This window comes from Sinohyriopsis cumingii, chromosome 5 (assembly GCF_028554795.1).
Source record: "Sinohyriopsis cumingii isolate HCF-2022 chromosome 5, ASM2855479v2, whole genome shotgun sequence".
Taxonomy (NCBI): domain Eukaryota; kingdom Metazoa; phylum Mollusca; class Bivalvia; order Unionida; family Unionidae; genus Sinohyriopsis; species Sinohyriopsis cumingii.
Window position 1 is genome coordinate 36,496,509 of NC_142965.1, and position 27,720 is coordinate 36,524,228.

Here is a 27,720-nt window from a genome sequence, read left to right on the forward strand (position 1 = left end):
ATATGTTTCCATCAAGCAAGCTTTATTTCAGCTTGTTAACCCTTCGATGTTGTCACTTAAAGCAGCAGAGGAGGTGAACAGACCTTTTGCTGAAACGTCATTTTTGAAAAATAAAGCTTTCCTATGAAAACGAAAAAAAAAAGATTAATAACGCCAAACCGAAGTTTCTAACTTAATGAGAGTTTCCCTAATTGGGTTAGTTTTTATGTTACTTTGCCTTTGTCGTTCGTGTTTTTCTAAATTTGAATGCGCGTTCGTTTACCCACCGGACGTTTCATATATAACATGCCAGCGCGGTGTGGTACAAAAAATGCTAATGGGTCTTGCAAGGATCAACATAATTTTGTAATAAAAAGTGTTTTGATGATTTTTGTTGATTGCGTAAAGCGCAATTAGAAAAGGAAAATTCTACCGGCCCAAAACCATGTATGAAATGTAAGAAAGGAGTGCGTGGAAAGTTTCAACTTTGTACCGATTGTGGAGGTAGCAGATATAGATCATTGGTCGATTATTGTATTAAAAGTAAAAAAGAAGAAACCCCTCCAACAATCTAGGAGTTTTTACGGTATCGTGAAAGTTAATTATCTTCATCTTAACTTATCGGGGTCGATATCTTTTTATCAACTGGGACACCTATCAACAAAAAAAATGATTATCATACTTCTGTAACACTAACGATAGAAGTCTCAGATTGATCAAATAACCATTCTATCATGATTATTTTGCGACTGTGGAAACTTCTATAATTACATATATATATATATATTATATATGAGTATGGAAGATTCCACATCGACGACAGAGACCTCAGAATAACAAAATAATCGTTGTATCATGACATTATATATACACAAATACCTCACATATTTCACGACTGGCAAAACGGGACAAAATTGTTATTATTATAGATAAATGTCTACTTCTGCTACTGACAATAGAGGCTTCATAATTAATGAACAATCGTTCTATCTACAACGATATTTTAAGATTTTTTTTGCTACATAATTTTAGATTAATAATCTGAAATAAAAATAAAATGTGGGTTGATGAAAGTCAAGATGAATGTATGTTTGGTTCAGGTGTCAGGATATTGGTTAAATAATCCTAATCATGAATATTCATATAGTTTTGTTATATTCCAATAATATGTTTTAATCTAAATGAAATCAAAAATTTGCTTCAGGAAAGTTTGCTGATATTGATCTTAAAATTCCTAAAGGAACAGCTAATAGATTAAGTAAAGGTTGTCATAGTAACCAGACGAAGGATAAATCGTATTAGGTATTTTTTTACGCACATGATGAAAGATTACAAGATTGGTTGTCTGATCCTTTAGTTGATGTGAATAATCATATTATTGAAAATCTTTCTGAGAAAAGTAAAAATATGTTGATGATAGAAGCTGCAAAATGATGAAATTACCGTTCTATCTACAACGATATTTTAAGGTTTCTTGTTACATGATCAAATATATCAAAGAAATTTATCATAAGACAGATCAGTTCTTTAATCATTTCTTTTTCTCATCTAAATTTCATAATCCCTCTCTTTGATATATTCAGGCAGATTATTTTCACATCTGTTATATCTTCTTGATAAATAGTTTTTTTGTAAACTCCATAACGATATATACCGAACGAAGTATTAAAATTTAACAAAAAAAAAAACATAGCAGCAGAGGAGGTACGACCTCAGTGAAATGTCCGGCAGGTAAACGAACGCACATACAAATTTAGAAAAACATGAACGACAAAGATAAAGTAACAAAAAAACTAGCCCAGTTAGAGTAACTCTCGTTAAGTTAGAGGCTTCGGTCTGGCGTTATTAAGCTTATTGTTTTCGTTTTCGTAGGAAAGCTTTATTTTTCAAAAATGACGTTTCAGCAAAAGGTCTATTCACCTCCTCTGCTGCTTTAAGTGACAGGATAGAAGGGTTAACAATCTGAAATAAAGCTTGCTTGATGGAAACATATGGTAATGTGCTCATAAACCCCTTTTACATACTACTATTTAATATCAGCTCACTGGTCAGTTGAAATAAAAGATTTCAGTATGTTCAACATTTATCAACCTGGTCTCCGTCATTTCCTTTTGCTATTTTTATGCAAGCCTCAGATTGGCCTTTGGTAACTAATAATTCAGCATGGCCACAGATAAAATGAACACTCTTACAAGGCCCGGATTGTGCAATGGGGCATTGATTGGTCCACCCCCCATCAAGGTCGACGCCACTTTTTTGGGTCGGTTGAATGATTTGTTACTTAATTCGTTAATATAGTGCTCAGTTTTAATAAATATAAAAACTCTGCTACCCTGTTAGCACAAAATATACGTCAGAATGTGTACTTTCACATGTGTTCGTGTACTGAATTCTGTATTCTCCATGACTGATCTACCTTTTGATCAGACACGTCGGGACGATCACACGCTGGTAAATATTTGATTTAGCATTTGCTAGTCTATGCATTGTCTAATTACAATGTTTGCTCTCTTGTATAGATTAATTTGTGTTGGACTATATTGAGTATTGGTTTCAAGTGCTCAAGTACTAATGCGTCATTACATTCCTTTTTAAAATAAAATAATATATAAAGGATACGGGTACAGAAACTAGTTCCAGCAATTCAAACAAAGGACACACTTTGCATGTGTTTATAAAAGCTGCTCAAGTGTGGATCAATACACTTTTGTTGACTAAAGCACATGCTTATTTACCGAGAATTTCGACAGTTTATTCACATCTTTGATATGTTAGGTGTAAATGAAATTAAACTTAATACATACGACATCAATAATTTATATGAATTTGATTTCCTTTCCCCAATCTAGAAACCAAAGATATATATGGAAAAGTGGCGGTATAGAGTTTTCGTAAAAAATACAATTTCCTGTTATTTTACCCAAATCAGAACTGAATCAGACTACATTTTCTGCTTAAAAATTCACAAGTCAATTTTCAAAATTCAGTTTTCAGAATTGATTAGAACCTAATCATTGGTCCTATTTATCCCTCCCCACCCCCGCCCCAAGCGTATCACAATTTAATACAGCAGTCGAATTAAATATGCTCCATTCAGAAATATCACTTTTGCGCACTTCATATTAAAACGTGTTCTTCAAGGGAGATTGTAATGCAAGAATACAGACAAAATATGACTAGGTAGAAATATATGATACGTCATTTTGCTGACTTTTATTATGCACTGCTTTTATAATTTCCCATCTGCTCATGAAAAATATGGTCTGGCACAAAAGACAACCGCGCGGGACAAAATATTTAAGAGGGTAATACGTTACTTGAAATTTGTAACACTAACAATCAATTTTTCTTGAACGGTAGTTGTGGAAATTATTTAGGTTTTGAAGCGCGTACTTTCCGTAATATTTCTCTTAAGTACATTGACTAACTTGATTCAAACTATTTTCATGGTTTCCCGCTTCTTACAACAACAGCAACCTTTGGTGGTAATATCACAACTAGAAGGACTCGCATAAAAAATGTAACGACGTCAATGAATAGGATGAGTTGAAAAGCGTAAATGTTATTTTATTGAAAACACGGATATCAACAAAGTAAACACGTTACATGGAAGCATACAGAGTGCACAAGCAGATAAAACTGAGATAGACAAGGAAGCTATCGATGACATCTGCTTATGGATATCAATATTTTTCTTGATTCAGCTGATACAAGTCTCCAAAATTCCAAAGGTGGCACTAAAATGAAAACAATCTACTCAAAATCATACCAAAGGTGGCACTAAAATGAAAACAATCTACACAAAATCATTCCAAAGGTGGCACTAAAATGAAAACAATCTACTCAAAATCATTCCAAAGGTGGCACTAAAATGAAAACAATCTACTCAAAATCATTCCAAAGGTGGCACTAAAATGAAAACAATCTACTCAAAATCATTCCAAAGGTGGCACTAAAATAAAAACAATCTACTCAAAATCATACCAAAGGTGGCACTAAAATGAAAACAATCTACTCAAAAATCATACCAAAGGTGGCACTAAAATGAAAACAATCTACTCAAAAATCATTCCAAAGGTGGCACTAAAATGAAAACAATCTACTCAAAATCATACCGTGCTTTGGGAGACAGTGTCACAATGCAAGGAAAAAATTGCCACTTACCAAGAAAGATTTGTATTACAATTCTTCACAATGAATACGCTTAATGTCCAAAGTGCAGGTAGATATAATAAGCGAATCATAAAGTTCCTTGTAAATACGTACAATATGCATGCAAAGCTCAGAAAACTGAAAAGTAAAAGCCCTAGAGATTTCTGGAAACTTATTAGCCATATTGAAATTAAGAATGACAATTAAAACATTACACTAGGTACACTATATGTCTGATTTTAAAAAATAAAGATTATGATAAGAAAATTGACGAAGACATGTCCAGTAATCTCGACAAATTGTGAATGGACCTGTACGACGATTATAACATATTGAATTCACCGAAAACTGAATCCCATTATACTTAATGAATATTTAAAAGTACATGAAATTTGCCAAATCTCTTGTTTCAATTAACAACTGAGACAGGTCTTATCCTGGAATCCTGGCTTGAAAGTATCATAGGACCGTTTTATAAGCGAACCCGAAAATTACCAACCGATTACCATCCTGTTTTAGTAAGTTGTTTATCGCCATATTGAACTCAGGACCGAACGTTTTCTCGCGCAATCATCACAACTTATTAGCAGAAAAACAAGCGGGATTTTGTGCTGGGTACTCAACAATAAATCACAATAATTTTTTTTTACCTGTGTTATCGAAAATCTTGAAATACAAAAGGAAAAATGACTTGTACTCCTTTAGTGATTCTTGCAAACCTTTTGATTCGGTTTTTACAGTTCACAAATGTTCGATGATAAAAAAGAATCTTATTTTGCTGTACGGATGTGAAGTTTGGGATAATACCAACCTTATTGAAAATGTTCCCAATGAATTCCTAGGATATATAACAAAACTTTGAAAGCGCACACGAGTTACTTTCCCGTGTTAAGTGCTTCGTAGGAAACCAAATTGACGTTCATATTAAATGTCACATGATTGGATTTTGGATCTGACTATTTAAAGCAAAGTATTCCAAATTTTCCAGAAGGTTATACAATATCATGTTGAGTGACATATATTCCGGCTTTATTTATAAATGGTTTGAACATATTTCGAAATTTTGATTTCAGCCAAAAGAATTGCTCTGCTCTATCAAGCACCATAAAGTAACCCACACGTGCTGAAAAACAAGCATTGCACAATAATTAAATGATTTATTTATAAAAAAAATGGAGTGCGCAATTAAAGGTTACATCGAAAGATACGACTTAATCTTCAGATGAGATTTAAACTGTAAGAAGTATTTAATATCTTTAGAAAAGATGTATATACCATTGCTAAAATTGAGAACTAGCAGTCACAAACATCTAATAGAGTCAGGGAGCTGAGTAAGAAACATACAGACACGATAGAAAATGCACTGTGTGCAACACGGATGACAGACATAAGGGATGAATTTTTGTAGGTCCTTTTTCCCAAGAGAAAGATGTATATTGCTACATTCTTATTATTGTGCTAACTCTAATGGAAAAATGTTTGTTAGACTCCTTTCCTCCTGAAATAGTTATATATTAACAAGCTTTTCTAAATGTATTGGCATGATCATGAAAGCTTTATGCAACTATCAGTAACAAACAAAATGCACGTGTACTTGTATGTGTGTGGTTTTATGCACGGATATATATGTATATTCATGGGTATGATTGGGTAGGTATGTATACGTTACACAAATTGTTCTTTATAATGAACTGTTTATGTTGTGTTTTACATCATGTGATATGTTGTGTTTTACATCATGTGATAGTATTGCACACCCCACTTTTGACATATTTGTACCTTACAACATTTAATAACTGCTCTCTATACACACTTCAGCCTAGTGTATACTAGAATTACATTGCCCTCATATGCCGTCTGCGCGTGGCCTGATATTTGAAAACCAAAGAAAGGTTCTGTTTTTTTTCTATTATACGTTGCAAATTACAAGTTTTGATCTATATTTTTGTCGCAATGGCTTCAAAACTATTCCAAGCACGACATAATTAACCCTTTGCAATAATTACCTGCTATATTGGGCGTTTTTGTAGAGGCTAATTTGTCGATGTTCATTTAAATGAGCTTTTCTGACGGAACTTTTTTGTCGGGTATTTGTTATCGGAGCTATTTTACCTGGGGCTGTTATGTCTATTTTAGTTTCTTTTCACTCCGTTTCATTCATATGTGATGATTAGTCATGTCCTAAGTTAGCCATATCAATTCCGAGCCTCCTCTTTGACCTAATTGTCTTGTATAGAGAGAATCTAAAGTGCACGCAGAGAGAGAGAGAGAGAGAGAGAGAGAGAACTATGAGTGTAGTTTCGAAACCCATTGCTGCTATTGCAAAATACCTGGGAATGTTACTGAGGAAAATTTGATTTTGTTCCTGTTGTTAAGACCATTTATCACTGCAGAATTCTTAGTACGATTTGGGCTTGGTTTAGTCTTTACTGTTCAGCAAGTCAGATATTTTTTTTTATATATATAATTTTTCACAGCCCAGGCAAATGAAGTAAATTGAGTGCCTCGCCTTAAACACACTACGGTAGCTGACAACCCTTCTGTCATGAATCCGGGACGCCTTAAACACACTACGGTAACTAAAAACCTTTCTTTCATGAGTCCGGCACGCAAACCACTGAAGCACCGCGGTCTTGTGTTTAATGAAAAGGTTTCTGCATTGAGCGATATGACACGTTGCATATATTAATGTTTTCAGATGTTAATTTAGCATTTTGAAGGTCTAAGTTATTTATTGCACAGTCTGCGAATGGATAAGCAAGCTTCGAGCAGTAGAGCGTCGCGGGAATATTGAAAAGCTGTAGGATATGAAGCTGTGACTGGTCACTGTATCTTTTCATTATCTTTGTAATTGTTTTAATTTTTCAAATTTTGATAAAAGCTTTCTATTTTTAGTGCTACTTTTCTGACAACATGTCTACTTTGTCTTACTGAAGAAAAGGTGCACGAGAAAAGGTCAATAACAAACCATTTTAGCAATTATAAGAAATAGCATTATTATAGTATTTCTTTCCTTTCACTGACACAGTTACGATTGATTCAAAGGAAACGCCGGTGGAGATACAGATGGAAATAACTGATCTAATAATGTTTCTTCATCGCCAACACATTTTTGTATTACCTTCCACGCTTTGAATTTCATTACTGGTGTCCACCATACAACGATGCGTGCCGGGTCTAGCGTGCGGAGCATCTTGGGAGACCAAAGTACCAGACTACTGTAAAGCCCGATTTTCATGCAGTGCGAATGTAAATTATCCCATTTACTAATGATCGTAAAAGTCGTCTCCCCTAAAGACGGGAACTAGTATAATGTGAGCCTGCTAGTACCCCCTCCCTCCCCGCTTCTCTCTAGTAATTGTACTCACCTGTTAGCTATAGTTTGTAATTCATTCATATCCTTTCGAGCTTCATCCCAAAGAGGTAATACACCACGGCTCGGGCACTTGCCTTCATTTCGCACAACCTGTTGAACAAAAAAGGTGCCATTTTCTTTTTACATTCTTATTATGCGAAAAGCCAAACCACCAAAAAATCGTGCTACTGCTGTACTGTGCATAGAACACGATTCAAACAAATTTTAATTATTTAAAAATTCTTTACTTTAGGTCAACTTAAATTGCCTGTTTTCTACCAAATTATGTAACATACGGTCAAAATCCGTTTAAAACAAACACCACTGGTAAATAAGGAAAACAAGTGGTTGCTTAATACAAGTTCATCTCTTCATTATTTTGAGTTGTGATAGCTGGCGGACCATTTAAAAAAATTTACTCTAAGCTCAAGAACTCAGATGTGGTGGTTAATGTCAAAGGTAAGAAAATGACTGGTCTTAAAACCGATAATGGCATAAAAATACAGAGGTGCCAAGCCAACGCATTACCCTCTGAGTTATCAAAACAATGCTTTCGTTGGATTCAGCCGCCTAGTTTAACTGCTCTTTTACAGCTGGAATAGTTGCATATTAAAATTTGCTTTTTGACAGTTCATAATGGGAACCATCTCTTAAAGACACATTTGGCTATTGTTATTAACACACCTCTGTGCAAATTGTTAATCTTTAATTTCGGAAAACAGTTTCAGTCTGCTCAGGTAAAGGAAGGTAGTGTACAGCAATAAACATTCCTTACTAATGAAGAAGAACTGGTTAGTTGCCAGAATGAAACAATGTAGATACTTTCTGTGCAATCAAAGCAAGACAGCAACAATAAACTTTCATGACCTTCGATTAGATTTATAATGGTTCGGTTCATAATATCGATTACTGAGGGATGTTTTACTAAAGGAGTATGATAATTGTTAAGCGATAGTAATGAGTATATCTTCGAATGACAAAAATTGTGTGAAATAATATTGTTAAAGGCAAGGGGTCTCATACCGAGCGAATCACTCACTTGCGAGAGGATGGCTTTATATTTTATGTTTTCTCCTATTTCCAAGCACGCCAAGGCAACACAGTCCTTGCGAATTCAAATGTTTTTAGACGCACAAATGCTACAGTAATATTTTTCTATTCAACAAAGACCAAACATAACAAAATTCTAATAATTTCGCACTTGCATGGTTTTACTTATTTCACATTTGTATGATTCATAAGTACGTATTTCTATACCAACTATCAGTACTTAACGCCATGCAGTACAAAAACACGACCCAAATAACTAATTCAAAGAATGATTTCTATATCAAGTTACTAAACACATATACCTAAAAATATCCAGAGAATTCCCTATGTTAAGAAATTTGTGAAGGAGTGTCAATTTTACGAAACTAATTCATAAAGTCATAAAGTCACGTGAATACTGTACATACTAACGTCTGCTCCTAAAACTTTGATAATTACTCGGACTAAGAAATATCTTCCCATTACCTACTACCCATGATGAACAAAGAATGACTAAAATGTAAGAAAACGATAACGGAGACGTAAATACAAATGGTACATACCCTAGTGTTTTACATTATTGTACTTAATGAATATACAAATTCTACCTATATATCTACCGACAGATGTCAGTAAGTTGTTGTTTAGTCAAAATCCCATTGGACCGCTGACCAATATCCAGCTGGACAATGTGAAGCATTAGGTAATGACGAGTAAAAAAGGTTGCATATGAACCGACGTGGTTCATATATCGTTAGTCACTTTTTGTTAAGTGTTTTCAATGAATTCAAATTTACTCTCTTTTAAAGTTTCGCTTTTTTTATACACCCCCACCCCCAAACAAATCTTTGATTTAAATGAAAATGATGTGTTTATGTGCAAGCTTGACTGTCTCTGCTTTGTCAAGCAATATTGGTACATATCAGTATAACAATCACCAATGTGCATTACGGCCACATGGAGGATAGGGTTGTATTTTATAGAATAGTTCAGCTCTCTTTTCCAAAGTCCGAATGGCGTTTTTATTGTGACGATTTACTGTATAAATACACGGGAAAGTAATCTTTGTGCCTCATGGGATACATAAGTGATCAGTGACCTTCTCTGTGGTCATTGAACTGACATTTACCCTATTATAATTCATAACACTCTACATTTGATCAGGAATCCATCAGAAAATCGTATCCTTCTCCTTTTCTCTTTCTCTGCTAAGAGATAACATGATTGTGTACACCATAAGAACAAGTAGCTTTGTTTCGTTAAGAAAGTTAGCGTGAAACAATTTAAAAACAAATTTTCAATTTCGAAATTATAACCTTAGCTGTGCAATGTTTGGGAATCTAACCATTCTGTTAATCCAGCAAAATTTGAAAACCGTAAAGGGATTCATTTTTTATCTTTCTTTTATTTTTATTAACAAAATCGAAACGTTTACAGTGGAATAATTTTACTGCTTGAGCACCGCAATAAAATTCATGACTGGATTATTTTTCATGAATTATTGCGCGATGTTATGCAATGGTTTGTGGTCAGTATCTCTGTGTATTTATCATCATTAACATACACAATACACACCTATATATATATATATATATATATATATATATATATATATATATATATATATATATATATATATATATATATATATATATATATATATATATTAATAGTTTATTACTTCACGAATTCATCCCCCTTCCTTCCTTCCTTTCTCAATCTATCTATCTAAAGCAAACACGAAAGAAATTTAGTTTGGTTAATACCTCAGCAACAAATTGGGGGTCTGCAACACAAACAAAATGTTCTTTTCCTATTCGTTGCCTGAAGATTGGACCATGCTTCCGATGTAGATCCAGCCAATATTCATGACAGCGCTGATAATTCCAGATCGCATTTATTGTATTTCCGAACAAAATTTGTCGCTCTTCCGGAATTTCACGGAACGATCTCAGTACTGTGTTCTCATTTACGACAGTTCGGCGCACGTGCCAACAGGGTGAAAGTAGTCTCTTTGAAGTAAGCGACAAAACTGGTTCCATTCTGTAATAAGAAAACAGAGATTTAGAGACTCAAACGGTTACAAAGATATTAAATCAGGAGATATAGAAAAAAGACTGCAATAAACGGGCTTTGCAGCAATGACAAATAGGCATATATAAATATACATACAACATATTTCAAAGACTCCATCTGTTACACATTGATTTGAAAGCACGATAGTGAACAAGTAACTATGTCACCTATTATTAGAGTCGTCCTCTCAGAACCACTTTGATCTCCCTCTTGTGTATATGTGTGCAAGTGAGTTTCATCGCCTTTTTTGTGCGCATGTCTAAATTGTTGGATTTTCTTTATTTTGAAGTATTTCCATGTGAATAGTATTGACGTTTGCACCCGTGTGGACTGTCAGATTCAGATCATGCTGCTGGTTGAATTAGATCAGAATAATTGCATTTTAAAGTCTATATGGAATCAGGTCACAATTAATAGTTCCGATTCAGTACCCACGAATGTAGTTCTAGTCTATTTTTAGAACATTTTTTCCTCTCTCATTTTGGTAGGGATTTAAAGGTAATTGTTTATTCTTGAGAATTTGAACTCAAGGTGTGGTTGTCCGTGTGTATTTCGGCTACAGTGCACTGTGAGTAATAAGGCCTTGGTGATGATCTGGAAGTGAAATCTGTGTTCTGTTTAGAGTCCAGCCTCTCAAAAAAATGCAGGTGAACCTTTGACAAGAACTTCACCGTGAAGTCATCTTTGAAGGTATTTTAGATTAACATATGATTTGTATTGATCATCATATAGTGGAAAGGTCAGTACTTAGAAACAAATGTAGAGAATATATAGCAAATTTAATTGTGTTCTATATCAATATCATGTACGTCATGGATGCGAACACTTCTAAGACAATAGGAAGTTGAGCCATATCAAAACATCGAAAATGTTTGTACGAAAACACGAACCGGAATCGTACACTGGTGTTAACAAAATCGCAAATTGAGGCATATAGGCAAACTATCTTGAAAAAAAGTAGTTCGAATCGGAAGAAAACTTGGAATGACAACAAATCGAAAAGAATGTCTTTGATATAACCAAGCAGACGTATTGAAAATTATCAGTAATGCGCGTGCTGCAAATATATTTTTATAGTTTAACAAGATTAATTATTGTATGTATTTAATGTAGCATTTATTTAAAAAGCGATGTATCATTTATTCAAAAAGTAATGTGTCATTTATTTTTCAAAGTAATGTATCATGCACACAAAACAATGAAATGCCGTCAAAAACTTCACTTATTCAGCAAATCAGCAAATGTCTGCACAAAACAAGCATAAATTATTCCTATTAAATATACCAAGTGTAAATTTTGCATGAAAAAATATTGCATGTGAAGAAACAAAATTACGAAATAGGAAAGTTATTTCCATTTTAGGATTCGAAAATAACCAAAAAAATCAGCAAACATAAACTATTTATCCATAATCTGACATACCAGCAAGACGCTCTTTTCTGTTGGTCATCATATTTAATTTATTCGAGTTTCATCTTGAGTAATATGTTACAATCGAAATATCTGCATTATTTTAAAAATAGACTGCAAATTCAGACGAAATAATGCTACAGTGCGTGTTATGACGCGAAGTTCTCTTAAAACAATAACCATTTTGTTTCAAGAACGTATTCATCATTATATATTCCGTACTTAACTGAACCACCGACAGCACTCACCCTACTCATGTGTGTCGAAAGATTTTCCTTCAGAAATCTTCAATAAAGCTGTCGAGTAAAAGTTATGACCACTTTTTGTGTAAAACAATGCGCATTTAATTATGTTTTAAGATAAAAACTAACTTGTCATCAAACACCCATTTGCAATGACTTAATCGAATATCCATTACAGATTTAATCGTGCGATTATCGCGTATGACTCGCGATATATAGGACTTGCGATATTTTGATGGACAATTGTTAACAGAAGAATTCTTCTTTATACGACATTTTAAGGTCAATATAAGAAAGATGCAATAAAATGCTGTTTCGTGATGAGTACATAAAACATACGTACTTTTTAACATGTAGTTTGAAAAATATTCTGGACTTCTTATCATGTTTTTCCAGATCTGACTGACCACAAAAGCAACAACTTTAGGTTTAGTGTTGTGGATCTGTGGATCTTAGGATCTATCGTCATTACTATTATTATTATTATTTTTATTATTATTATTATTAGCATTATTATACCTAGCTGTGCGACCGACCTAAACTAAATGAAATTAAAATTCTCAAGCAAGTTTATTCATTTCTCGCTAATTTCTGAAAATAAAAGTAAAATATTGTTGTTATAGGGTTTAACGTCATTTTTTCAGCCTACATGGCGGCCAGTATAAATGGTTTAGGAAGAACCCGGAAAAATCCCGGAAAGAACTACCGACCCACGAGAAGTTACTGACACACTTTCTCACGCACCCACAGTGGCCGAGACTGAGACTCGAACCCACGCAGACAGAGGTGAGATGGCAGTGATCCGTAACGGTGAGCGCTTTAGATCACTTGGCCACTCAGGGCCCCCAAAAGTAAAATAAATACTTTTTCAAATCCTGCTAATTCTGTTGACTGCTAATATTCGGTTTCAAATTTAGCGAGGTGCTTACCTTTTATTCTGTTTGGTCTAGGTTTTTCTTGTTATACTTCCGCTCTGATTGCCCCTAAAAAGAATATCCTTCTACTTGTCACTAACACCGAAACGGAATAGTGCGGACAACTTATGCGAGATAGGGTTTTGTTTGTTCAGAGAAACCGTAATCTTACCTTGTTTGCTATCGATAGAACAATTTCAAATGCATTGTAAGTACAGAATATCGTCATATTATCATAACTCAGTCATTCGCATTTCGTATTCAAACGTCAGCTTTGTGTATCCAAAGAAGGGTGATCAAAACTACTACATGGAACATTAAATGTAGCTTCTGTCAAGCATAGCAACTAAACTGTGAAATATGACATTCGGATTTACGAACTTTTTTTAAGGTAAAGTGGTGACTGCTCCATGTTTAATATACTTCGGGGGTTAACAACTGAGCATTACGAAAGCTTAACTCGCGCATGTTCTGTAAAGTACTGAATTACTAATGTCGCGTGTCAAACCTTTGTACTCGAGTTAAATTGGAAAAAAAACGAAATGTTTGGAGTTATAATTTTGAGCAAGAACTGTGTTGTTATTAAAATAATGTTGTAGGCTATTTAAAATAATAGTGTAGGTTGTTTAAAATAATATTGTAGTTATTTAAAATAATGTTGTAGGTTAAACAGATGAAGCTGATTGTGTTCTCTTTGCAAATGAAATATACAATTCACCCTTCCATTGATTCCACCACCACCACAACCACCCCAATGTTAGTGAACATGATGTTCTTCTTGTTGTTTACACGTGGCCTATCCTAAAATGAATAACGCCAATTTCCTAAATATCAGTCTACCGTACATTAGAAAAATTAAAATATCAAAATATAGAGGCAATTTGTGTTGTGTGATTTATATTTTTAACGTAGATATCACTGCTGTTTTGCAGTGTGGCAGTTTAGAGTGATGTCTATCACTGGACATCATGCCACAGATATGTAGCATCATGTCCTACCCCGTTACAATATCCTGTCACCAGGGGGATCAGTCCTAACACTAACCTATAATGATGAGGCAACTGCTTGTACCATTTTTATAAGTCTTTGGTATGACTCGGCCGATGTTCGAACCCGCAACCTACCGCATCCGAGGCGGACGCTAAAATCACTTAAACCACCGGAGCGGTCGTATGAAAAAGGGAAACTGGTTCTTCAACCAACACGGGTGCTTGCTGGTAAGCGCATGTTATATCTAGCACTCATGTGACAATCAGTATTATATTCCCATTCTCAATTGATTTTCATTTTAATATTTTACAATCTTAATTTTTAACGTTTTCATTATTGCATCGCAACCCAAGATACAATCCAATAATAGAAGACTTCAGACTGGGACTAAACTTGTACCTTATAGACTTAGCCTCCGACAAGGGCTCTTTCTATTTTCTTTTATAAAATTGTTCAAAGAAGATTTTTGTATTTTTTTAAACAACACATTCCTTGTAAATGGATGTAAATTGAATCAGTGTCATACAATTGTAAAAAAACACCACAATAATATAGTGGAGCATGCATTAAATACTCTCTCTCTCTCATAGAATTTCCCAAATATGCATAACGATTCATCAATTTTAAACCGATCACGGAATCGGACATTTTTGGAATTTTCCGTTAAGTCGAGAAAGGGACCTTTGATGTAATTCGTCACCGCTGAGAACAATATTCTAAACTACTTGCGTTCAAATGGAGCAGAAGAGTAGAAATTGGTACCTTGACGTCCCAAGATGCCCGGCTTACAGGGCCGAGCGCGCACCGTCGAATGGCTGATGCCAGTGGAGAAATTCAACATGGAGAAAGTAATAAAAATAAAGTGCGCTTGGCACTTAAGAAATAACTATAAATCAGATATTTCCAGCTATGCTGCCGACGGCTTTTTCGTTGTATTACTCACAACTACGTCAGTTAAACAAGTACTGCGTGTTCGTTTAAAGTGTCACTATGCAGTACTGTCATTTTCAGCCATTATAGTGGCAGGGTCCAGTTTCGTAAATTGGCCCCTGGCGAATTTCTTAACATAAGGCTATGGTGTGACTTTTTCAGATATTATTGTTTGCTATTTAAAGATATAGATATATTTGTGAACCAGGTGTTTCGGGCTTGTGTTGTTCTTGAAACTGATGTCAGGCATGTACACCTTCCATAGTTACTCTGTAGTATGTTGATAGTGAAATATCAATAGTCGGCTAGGAAGAAGAGCTAGCCTCGCATAAGAGTAAACACATTGGTCTGGGGCAAGTAGAATATCTCGAAAACGGCTTGGATGACAACTATTTTCAATTACATCAGCCTGTTTAGTACACACTGTTTTGCAGAATTGTCATCTAGGAAGAGGGCATGTATTTGCACTGTGAGCATCACATGGTGTCAAAAATGACACGAAAATTGCAGGTAGAAATTTGAAGTTGGGGTGCATAAACTTCTTCTGCTATGAACTGCCATTGACTTCTCTGGTCAAGTGGATAATATTCTTATGCTTTGTTTTAATATAGGTATCTACAAATAAGGACCTTTTTTACCTCACTTGTGTATTTGATTTTTTATGAATTTTTATACTAGGTCGCTGATTGTGGCATTAAATTTGTACATAAAAACTGGCCCCTGCCCCCCGTGAGTTGGGCACGAGTTACGGCTAGAGATTGCGACGTAATACGGTTGCGCTTTTTTCGTGCGCGTGTGTGTATATTGCTTTATTTGAATGAAAGCTTGATTGAATGTGTTTTACCGTTATTTTGCATTAAGGTTCAACGTTATGTAATATACTGATTTTCATGTCAATGAGCATACTTGTATTTTTAGAATGCATTAATCGAACAGATAACGGGGTCAGGTGGGTGGAAATTGGTTTGCAATACAGTACATACCTGTTTATGCAATGCAATTTTTGGAGACCAGTGCTTGGCCAGAATCTTTGCTGGCAAGAATTAACAAGCATATATGGAATGACAAAAGAATAATATTGCTTTAAATCATCCAAAACGTGTAATGATTAAAAAAAACCTTTATTTCCTACATGAAATAACAAGAAATGAAAAGATCATTTATAATATTCAGAAAAATTATACACTTGATAGTAATAACGTTGTATGAGTTATATTTTGCTAATATGTGAGATACTAGTCAGAATTCTCATAACTGAGTGTTAGACACTAGTCAGAATTCTCATAACTGAGTGTTAGACACTAGTCAGAATTCCCATAACTGCGTGAATAGTATCGTGAGATACTCTAATATTGTAACATTCTAAGTAACGGTTCTGTTAGGACTGCTTTTCACTGCTTTTATAAGCAGACAACACAGGAGCCACATGCGGATGAGACATGCATTGTCGCCCAAATAACTTTTAATATATTTTGTAGAAATATTGTAATTAATTGTAACTGATAGGATGGCACAGACAGGTAAATTTATTTTAATAAACTGTTACTAAATATTTTATGCACTGCCTCTGGAACAAATCAAGGTTTTGGTGGTTGATCGCAGTGATCATGGTCTCATGAAATATGATACCCGTAATAAAAATAGCCATATCATCATACTTATACATATTACTTCAAATAGATCCTATTTACGACTTAAGGTCAATCGTCGAAAGGTCGAACATCCTACCATTTATTCTCTTTGTTTCATGTCACGTACACCGGTATTAGTATGCTCTGATATTGGATAAGGAGTTGGACTCGTGCCCAGAAAGGTCATGGTTTGAAGGCGTTGGACTCGTGCCCAGAACGGTCATGGTTTGAAGGCGTTGGACTCGTGCCCAGAACGGTCATGGTTTGAAGGCGTTGGACTCGTGCCCAGAACGGTCATGGTTTGAAGGCGTTGGACTCGTGCCCAGAAAGGTCATGGTTTAAAGGCGTTGGACTCGTTCCCAGAAATGTCATGGTTTGAAGGCATTGGACTCGTGCCCAGAAAGGTCATGGTTTGAAGGCTTTGGACTCGTGCCCAGAAAGGTCATGGTTTAAAGGCGTTGGACTCGTGCCCAGAAAGGTCATGGTTTAAAGGCGTTGGACTCGTGCCCAGAAAGGTCATGGTTTGAAGGCGTTGGACTCGTGCCCAGAAAGGTCATGGTTTGATACCCACCATTCTGTTGATGCGGTAAAAAAATAAAAACAAAAATACCCACTGAACACAAATTATGTAGGAAACAAAGATAAAGGCAGAAAGAACTAAGATCGCTAAAATACAAAATCATGTTATTGATATAAACCTTTCCCTTTTATAATATTTAACACCTTCTCTAATGAAACATTGCGACATCATGCCCTCTTTTTTTACATCCATGAGTTCGCAGGTGGACTAAACACCAAAAAGATAATATTTGTTTTCTAACAAATATATCACTGTCCTATTATTTGTAGTGTTTATCTCATGTAAGGGAGAATATTAGGTGCTCTGATGTCTTTGTACTTCAACAAAGGTCCTTGACACTGTTATCCGGATTTTCTAAAGTGTATGCATCTCAATTAAATTTCAAATGTCATTGACATCTGAACTCACCTTGGCCCATATTGAAGTCGGGCAAATAATCTTTTATCAACATAATCGAGCTTCTGTAAACACTTAATGAAGTCACACGTCTGTTAGTAGAAAATAATAGCAAGTTGCTGTGTCATCTTTGAAAGTCAAGTGACCTTATTCGCCATGCGTTTTTGTTGATGATAGTGGATCAAGACATATAAGGAACCGTAGTTTCTGCTCCAATCTTTTGTCATCTCCTCGTCCTATTGTCTTCCACATTGTTTTGAATTTCGTCCCCTTCATCTTTACAGTGAAAATTACATAAAGTTTTGTACTTGTCTGCCATTACACGAATTGGAACGGCCAAACAATGTTGCTCTCGTCATTCCATCCGATGAAGATTTTTGTGTTTAGTTGACTGTGTTGGAGTATTCGTTGTGCATGAACACATTTATGAATTACGAAATATAAAAAAAATTGCACTTTGGTTTTATAATGCTGACAAGCAGGATGTAACTCGATATTGGATTAAAAATCTATTTAAAAGTGCGATTCCTGTCACTTTATGGTAAATGTCAAATATTCATACGTGTTACAATTTCCTTTCTTAGCATCTTTAATGGATCTTTGCGTACCTGTATCTGTTCTTTAAGAAGTAGAACATATATAAAGAAAGAGACTAACATTGTTTGGTTCATCTATCTATCTATCTATCTATCTATATATCTATCTGTCTGTCTGTATGCATGTATGTATGTATGTATGTATGTATATGCTAGAACCGTTATCCTTTTTTTGGCATCGATGTTATCACAATCTTCCAACTGATTTGTTAAACGAACCAAATGTTACTTTCAATTTTGATAGTAAAATGACATCACTGATAAAATCATGGCCATGTGTATGGTCTGAAAATGTCCGTAGAAAATTATGTGATAAAAATTCACTCTGTAAAATAAAAGACCTTTCTCGTTTCAAAGTCTCTATTCTTACTAACCACTAATTGTGCATTCTAGCTACAATCAGACGTTGCGTTTTATTAATAACAAACTACTTTTAAAACGTGTAATGAAAAACATGCGATTGATGTAGTCCAAAATAAATTTCATAGACTGTAATCTGTACTTGTGAAAGTTCTCTAAAGAGGGTAGAATACGTAAAAAACAAAACTGAAGAACAGATAAATGTAAAATACGTGCCGCAGACTGAAACAATGTTTGCAGATATGGATGCGCTCTCGGGATATTATGAACTTCTGAGAGAGTAACATGTATAAGGTAAAGTTGTTTGCATTTGAAAAATGCACAATGGAAAGAATGCTAGCATACTTCTATGTTCCTTTCATGTAATGTGGCTGAAATTTCTTTCGATATTATACCTGTGGAAATAGTACATGACCTAAGCACACAGCTAACTAAAACGACTGCTCCCGTGTGCTCGAATAAGCAGCCGGAATTAGTCTAAAGCACACTATATTTATTAAAATAGGGACAACACATTTTGCCAGACAAGATAATACCAGGTTCTAAAAGTAGAATGAATGAAATGCCAAATATATAAAATGTAAAATTAGTTATCGGCTCTTTTGGGTTCTTTTTGTACTAACTGAACACATACTTATGGTCGAAGAGCTTAATTTCCTAGACACAAAACATCCTGCGTTTAAATCTTTCTCAGCCTCTGACAGAAAGTTGACGGCGATCTTGAAGAAAGGGACACACATGGTCTGGGGAAAAACATTTCTGTATGGAAAGAAGCTGTGTTACACCTTTAACTAGTATAACATTGATAATGATATAGGTATAGGAGTGGAGGTTATATGGAACGATACATGCATATATTTTTGGTTGGAGCCATTTTGTCATCAGATAATATTGTTTGATAAAGATGTTTTTATGGAATTGGAGGTAAATGGAACGATACGAGAACATATTTTGTGTCTGTAGCCATTTTGCCATTAAATAATATTTTGTGTCTGTAGCCATTTTGCCATTAAATAATAGTTTGTGTCTGAAGCACTTTTTCCATCAAATAATAGTTTGTGTCTGTAGCCATTTTGCCATCAAACAATATTTTGTGTCTGTAGATATTTTGCCATTAAATAGTATTTTGTGTCTGTAGCCATTTTGCCATCAAACAATATTCAGTTGCATGATGCTCAGTAGGAATAGAAGAACTGAACTATCGTTTGGATATGTTTAGCCAATAGGGCATTCCCACAACCGGGTGAGATTCCAATGGCCAGTTTAGTAATGGGTTGCACAATCTAGCTCCTAAAAGAGAACGCTAGAGGTGATGTTCTGGAAAACGTTTTGTGTGGAAGGCATTTAAGTATCTACCAACAATCATTACCTATATTCTGGTTTCGTTCCCGATTACAAATTCAGATCTTTAATAGACCAAGTGTTATTACAAAAAAGTATATTTAACTTGGCAGTTAAGACTAATATCATGAATGATTAAGGATCAAATATTTTAAATCATCATCCAGTAGAAATAGTCATTCATGCCAGTTGTAAATAAAACAATGAGGGCTGGTGTACATCAAACATTCATGCCAGTTGTACATAAACAATGAGGGCTGGTGTACATCAAACATTCATGCCAGTTGTACATAAACAATGAGGGCTGGTGTACATCAAACATTCATGCCAGTTGTACATAAACAATGAGGGCTGGTGTACATCAAACATTCATGCCAGTTGTACATAAAACATTCATGCCAGTTGTACATAAAACAATGAGGGCTGGTGTACATCAAACATTCATGCCAGTTGTACATAAAACAATGAGGGCTGGTGTACATCAAACATTCATGCCAGTTGTACATAAAACAATGAGGGCTGGTGTACATCAAACATTCATGCCAGTTGTACATAAAACAATGAGGGCTGGTGTACATCAAACATTCATGCCAGTTGTACATAAAACAATAAGGGCTGGTGTACATCAAACATTCATGCCAGTTGTACATAAAACAATGAGGGCTGGTGTACATCAAACATTCATGCCAGTTGTACATAAAACATTCATGCCAATTGTACATACAACAATGAGGGCTGGTGTACATCAAACATTCATGCCAGTTGTACATAAAACATTCATGCCAGTTGTACATAAAACAATGAGGGCTGGTGTACATCAAACATTCATGCCAGTTGTACATAAAACAATGAGGGCTGGTGTACATCAAACATTCATGCCAGTTGTACATAAAACAATAAGGGCTGGTGTACATCAAACATTCATGCCAGTTGTACATAAAACAATGAGGGCTGGTGTACATCAAACATTCATGCCAGTTGTACATAAAACATTCATGCCAGTTGTACATACAACAATGAGGACTGGTGTACATCAAACATTTTTGCCAGTTGTACATAAAACAATGAGGGCTGGTGTACATCAAACATTCATGCCAGTTGTACATAAACAATGAGGGCTGGTGTACATAAAACATTCATGCCAGTTGTACATCAAACATTCATGCCAGTTGTACATAAAACAATGAGGGCTGGTGTACATCAAACATTCATGCCAGTTGTACATAAACAACGAGGGCTGGTGTACATAAAACATTCATACCAGTTGTACATAAAACATTCATGCCAGTTGTACATAAAACAATGAGGGCTGGTGTACATAAAACATTCATGCCAGTTGTACATAAAACATTCATGCCAGTTGTACATGAAACAATGAGGGCTGGTGTACATCAAACATTCATGCCAGTTGTACATAAAACATTCATGCCAGTTGTACATAAAACAATGAGGGCTGGTGTACATCAAACATTCATGCCAGTTGTACATAAAACAATGAGGGCTGGTGTACATAAAACATTTATGCCAGTTGTACATAAACAATGAGGGCTGGTGTACATAAAACATTCATGCCAGTTGTACATAAAACAATGATGGCTGGTGTACATAAAACATTCATTCCAGTTGTACATAAACAATGAGGGCTGGTGTACATAAAACATTCATGCCAGTTGTACATAAAACAATGAGGACTGTGTACATAAAACATTCATGCCAGTTGTACATTCAAAATACGATAAACATATTACACAATGTAGCTTCTTCTCATAAAGATGTTTTTATTTCCCGTATGTCAACCCGTTTTGGAAACTTTAACGCAAGAAAAGTTTATAATGTACATACGGCAGAAGCGTAGAGAATGGATTTCATATGGTGGGCCACTACGCCGACAATATCGGTCATAGGTACATGAAAGCGGAACAAATCTTTGTAAAACGAATTATTGAGTACTAAAGAAATGTACGATAGAGAACAATTCAGAGAGCTTCAAAAGGCCACAGAGTTGAATATTTCCATGTTTTATACGTTTTTACTCGATTATAAATCCATGCAGCATTATGCTTCCGAAATGGTAGCAAACTGAATAATTGAACGCGATCTCGACTCTGTCTATTCGAGAGTTATTGGCAAATCATTTTCCTAGATTTTGCAAACATAATAATACTTATCCGTATGACGAGCTTCGTTGTCAATGGTCTTAACCGATGACAGTGGTCTTAACCGATATCAGTGGTCTAAACCGAAGTTACAACATACAGCAAAGGAACTGATACCCACGTTAACACATTTGTTGATAAAATCCCTACTTAATGAGGAAATTACCTCTGCGATCAGATCTCTCAATAAAAATATGTTCTGTGATTACGAGGTTTTTTACGGGGGATTTTTAAAAATACTTTTCATGCAGTGGACGGTTACCTGAAATTATGTTCACAAAAGTGTACGGGACAGAGTCGTATCTGAGCAAATTTGAACAGTGCGCAGTAATATCAGTTTTTAAAGGCAGTTGAAGAAAAGATTAGAGACGAATGTCTCTCGGGATATTGCTAAAGTTTCATTGTATTCTTCTTCTTCTTATTGTTATTATAATTATTATTATTATTATTATTATTATTATTATTATTATTATTATTATTTTCTGATCAGATCTCTTTCCTAAACCTACCACAACTGGGTTTTTAGAAAGAACTGTTGTAGTATAACTGCAGGTTTCAACGAAGCGAGAAGCTATGATAAAAAAGAGATATGTCTGTGTGTTATATGACGCTACAGTATGGCACAGTAGACTATTATACATGCAGTACAGAACTGGAATCCAAGGAAAGAACTAACACATCACAAAAGGCTCGTTTGAGAGCCTGACATATTCTGTTTAATTTACGGAAACAGTTAAACGTCTCGTTATTAAGCAAAAATTACAACAGGACCACACTTTGCGTGGTTCTTCCTGGCATTTAGAGATGATTTGATCAATCAGTTAAATCAAACCTTCCGTGGTCAAAGAATTGCCGATCTTCTTTGTCTTGTGTCTTATTAGCTGACATAACCACTGTATGCTAATATATATATATATATATATATATATATATATATATATATATATATATATATATATATATATATATATATATATATATATATATATATATATATATATAGTAATTGTTCCCACACATCGCCACTTCTGTTTTCTTCTTGTGTATAAGAGGCTTGTTCCATGTGGTTCCTATTTGATTACATTTCTGATGTGTTAATAATTTAAACAAAATTGTTTATTGTACTAAAGATATTTGTAAATCATAAACATTAATTACATCATTTTGCATATATACATGTTCAGTTTTTCAGATCATCGTAATTCATATTTTTTCTCCAGTTAACTAAATACTGAATTTACTGCAATTGCTTTCCATCTAGAATGATGTACTTTGAACATCAATCCACACAGGCATACGTGCATGTTTCACGATCAAATATATACTTGCTTCCAGTCAAGTGCATGCATTAAAATATCATACTGACTGAGAGACGATAGAAAGACCAACCAATGCATACATACATTACATACATTACAAAGTTAGAAGATAGATATCGTTTTTACTTAGACTCCCTTTAAGATTACGTATATATTTGTTACAAAAGTTATAATCAAGACGGTAACTATGTATTATTTCAAAAAAGAGTTCCTATTACAAATGAAACCATACTGATATATATATATATATATATATATATATATATATATATATATATATATATATATATATATATATATATATATATATGCACATTTATCATGTAGTAAAAATATAACTTCCTGTTGTTACACAAGATTCAATTTTCCTTTCTTCGGGAGCCCCGAGTGGCCGAGTGGTCTAAAGCGCTCACCGTTACGGGTGATTGTCATCTCACCTCTATCTGTGTGGGTTCGAGTCTTGGGTGCGGCCTATGTCGGTATGTGAGAAAGCTTGCCAGTAGCTTCTCGTAGGTTGGTGGTTCTTTCGTGGTTTTCACAGGTTCTTCCTCCACCATTTATACTGGCCATCATGTATAGCCTATCCTGTGCTGAAAAATGGCGTTAAACCCTACAACAACAACGATTTCCCTTTTCCTTCTAAAATTGTTTACTCGCCTGAGAGCGAAGATTAGGTATAAGAAAAGTACTTTAAAATCTTTGCACTTCCCCCAGTTTTGATGTATTGACATGTTGCATTTCCCCAGTTTTTATGGATTCATATTTTTAATGCATGCATGTGTGTGTGTGTGTGTGTGTGTGTCGTAATGATCCGGATTTTCTTATGTTGACAAATTGATGTGATCTAACACTCGAGATCAGATTACTACGTAAAGATATTTAATAAACCATCACTAAATGTTTAATACAATGCCACTAGAATAACTGCCTCTTGGTGCGCGATCTCAGATCATATGCCATTTGGTATTTCATGAAATATGATATGCACATTGAAAATAGCTTTGTCATTCGCTACCTTCACCTGTCTACAATTAGACTATTTGTCTAACTGTGCGTATCTACGTACGAATAAAACGTGAGTAAACCGATATATATATCACATCAACAATAGGCTATCTTTGACTTCAAGTCAATCGAGTGAAGGTCAACCGAGTCCTACCATTCACATTCCTTGCTTTAAGTCACGTAGGAGGAATGTGCAGATCCCGATATTAGCCTCCTCTGAATCCTTTATATCCGTGGGGGCTCAATCGACAATGCATTGGACACGTGACCAGAAACGTCAAGGTTTAATTCTCACCATTGGATTGGGTAAGATCAGCTATCGTGGTTTGTCCTTTGGCAGGTGGGCAGGTCACTTCGCTTAACTTGCGTCGGCACGATACGACCTTCATAGCGTTGCCTTGAGAATAAACAAACAACACACCGAGCACATACTATCAATATATTCATGTGCTCTACCTCCACCAGCCGACAGGGTTGACCAAACACCAAGTACCATAATTTTGTTTTATTACAAACACACCTTTGTCCTGTTATCTGAAGAGTTTTTCTCCTGTATGGGGGACTCTTGTGTAGTCTGACAGTTTCTTTATCCTTTACGAAAGGTCTTTGGCGCTGTAATCATCATTTTCAAAATGTATACCATCTTCAATTAAATTCAAAATGTCACTGACATCTGAACCACCCATGGTCCACATTGAAGTCAGGTAAATACTCTTTCCGAACATACTCGAGCTCCTGTAAACACTAGACGTCTGTTGGTAACAAATAATAACAGTTTGCTGTGTCAGCTTTGGAGTCTAGTGATCTTATTCGCTATATGCTTCTGTTGATGCAAACGCATAAAGGCAGACAAAGAACGACAATTTCCGCTGCAATTCCTAATCGTTCTCCCTTCCTATTGTCTTATAAACTACTTAGACTTTAATTGCGTCACCAACACCTTTACAATAAAAAATATGCAAAACCACGTATTTGTCTGTTGTTCCATGAAGGTGGAGAGCCATACAGTGCTACCCTTGTGAGTCGGTACGAGAATATTTTTTCGTTTATTTTTCTTTTATAGTTATTATAAATTCTGCTCAAAAGCACTATGCAACTCAGTTTCGGATTATGCAAAATCTAATTAAAATTACTCATTATGTCATTGTATTTGTAAATGGCCACAAATTGCTACTGGTTAAATTGTCATTTCTAGACCTTTTCTTACAGCTGGGCACCTCTAAAAGATCGTTGTTCACCTGTATCTAATACTTTTAAAGATGAACACAGGTAAATATTTTCCTTTGAATATATGGAATTGATTAAATGCTATTTTTTTAAAGAATGGAATTTATATACATACACATAATTCAAACGTTTTCCAAAGACAATATCCATCGGGTGAAACTAATACTTTCCTTTAATAGGAAGTTCTATTTCAGAATTAACTGACATCAATGAAACCTCTTGTAATTGATGAAAGCAGTGAATAGTGTTTAAGAGAGATGTGTTTATTTTAGCGATATAGATTTATGTATCTCTTACGTAAATCATTTTATTTATTACTTCGATCTTTTATAAAGCATAAGGGGAAAACTCGCAAACAATTATCTGAGTTCTGTCTGAAGAAGCAAAAAGTTGAAATCGATCTCACATTTTATGTGTTGGTGATGTCTACTTTAAATAATTTTATTAGATGCTCATTTTTTCCGCCGTTAACTTTACATTGTCAGAATCGTGCAATATTACCCGATACTGAACTCGCGCGCCAATACACATATAGCATTCACGTGCATAAAGGAACTACTTTATATTGTAAACAAACAATGGACGCATTTTTGATTTATAAACAAATCATGTACACTCGCGTAAGAGGCGCTTTACATTGTGGTTGTTTAAATTTGTTTCTGAATGAACTAAAACACATGTTTCGTGGATTGCCATATATCAGCTGCTTTGGCACATTCCGCGTTGATACAATGTTTCGGATTCATGCTAGTTACTGTATACAACAGGCGCAAGAAAGGGTCCTTACAAATAACATACAAGTGACAAGTCATATACTGTCTTCTTTAGCACATTATGATTTCAAACATTCAATGACAGAAACAGAAACACATTTGCAGATGTCAACACGCTTCTCCCTCGCTTCTTCAATCCCATGTATTTCGTGTGGAATTGTCACATAAATCCAATCCATAATCACGAAATTTCGTAGAATCGAAAAAAATACAAAAATCTATTCATTCCAGATCAAATGAAAACGTTGTTGCAATGCGCATTAATTCACAATATGACTCCAAATTTCATTTCTAACTAGACACGCCATTTTCTTTCGAAAGTTATGTTGAGCGCGCGACTAAGTTCAAATTTATCTGGGCGGAGTTATGTGCGCAGTAATAATGTTGTTGTTGTTGTGTAATGATGAATATGCGCCTGTGTATTTAGTTTGGAATGCGGCATACATTCAGTTACTTTGTTTTATGAAGTGTATTTTGTTAATATAATTAAGCATTAGGTAGAATTTTAAAAAATTAACATATACTTAAAAGGTTACTGCATTTGTATGGGAAAATATGAACTCGTTTTGTCGGATGGATATACTGCACTTCCAAGGTCGTGCAGTATTTCCATTCGAAAAACTCGTTCATATTTTCCCATACAAATGCAGTATCCTATAAGTATTGCGGGAATAACATGATTGGCATTATAGACTTGATGCTGTTATGGACTTAGTTAATACAGTCAGCCTTGCGAATTTTGTAAGAGCAATTTTTGCATTGAACGAATTTGTTATGTTTCCCGTATAAGCATAATAAAATAATAATAATAAGTATGCACGATAGGAAGTTTAGAACAAAAGCCACTTAATATGTTATATTTGAAATAGACTCTTATTTACTAAATGCATTTCTCCTTTTCTTTAAAAAAAATAAAACTTATATCTTAACCGTTATAAATAATAACATAGGGATTTGATTATTCCAAAATTTTCATTACACGGTAAAATGTCTTTCTGATACTGTGTTTCAAATAAGTTCTGTTGTTTTAAAACTGTTTCTTTGTGTACTTAATTTACCTTCTCTGAGAAAGTCCTAAGAGTGTGTTTTATTGGCAAAGATACAGTGACCAGTCACAGCTTCATATCCTACAGCTTTTCAATATTCCCGCGACGCTCTACTGCTCGAAGCTTGCTTGTCCATTCGCAGACTGTACAATAAATAACTTACACCTTGCTGCAAAATATTTTTCAAAATGCTAAATTAACATCTGAAAACGT

General features: G+C 34.8%; 1 protein-coding gene across 4 annotated transcripts in view; it reads right to left on the bottom strand.

The window, feature by feature from the left end:
* The window catches only part of LOC149798942 (cholesterol side-chain cleavage enzyme, mitochondrial-like), a 136,232-nt gene that overhangs the window by 42,862 nt on the left and 65,650 nt on the right, over positions 1-27,720 (bottom strand). For 3 of the 4 annotated variants that reach the window (XM_089957858.1, XM_089957860.1, XM_089957862.1), the window contains exons 2-3: positions 10,282-10,558; positions 7,500-7,597 (exon numbers count right to left, since the gene is read on the bottom strand). In XM_089957858.1, coding sequence (XP_089813984.1) covers positions 7,500-7,597; positions 10,282-10,558 — 375 coding nt within the window. Of the gene's footprint in view, positions 1-7,499; positions 7,598-10,281; positions 10,559-13,172; positions 13,265-27,720 lie in introns of those variants that run through there. The other variant, XM_089957861.1, reaches the window with a different exon arrangement.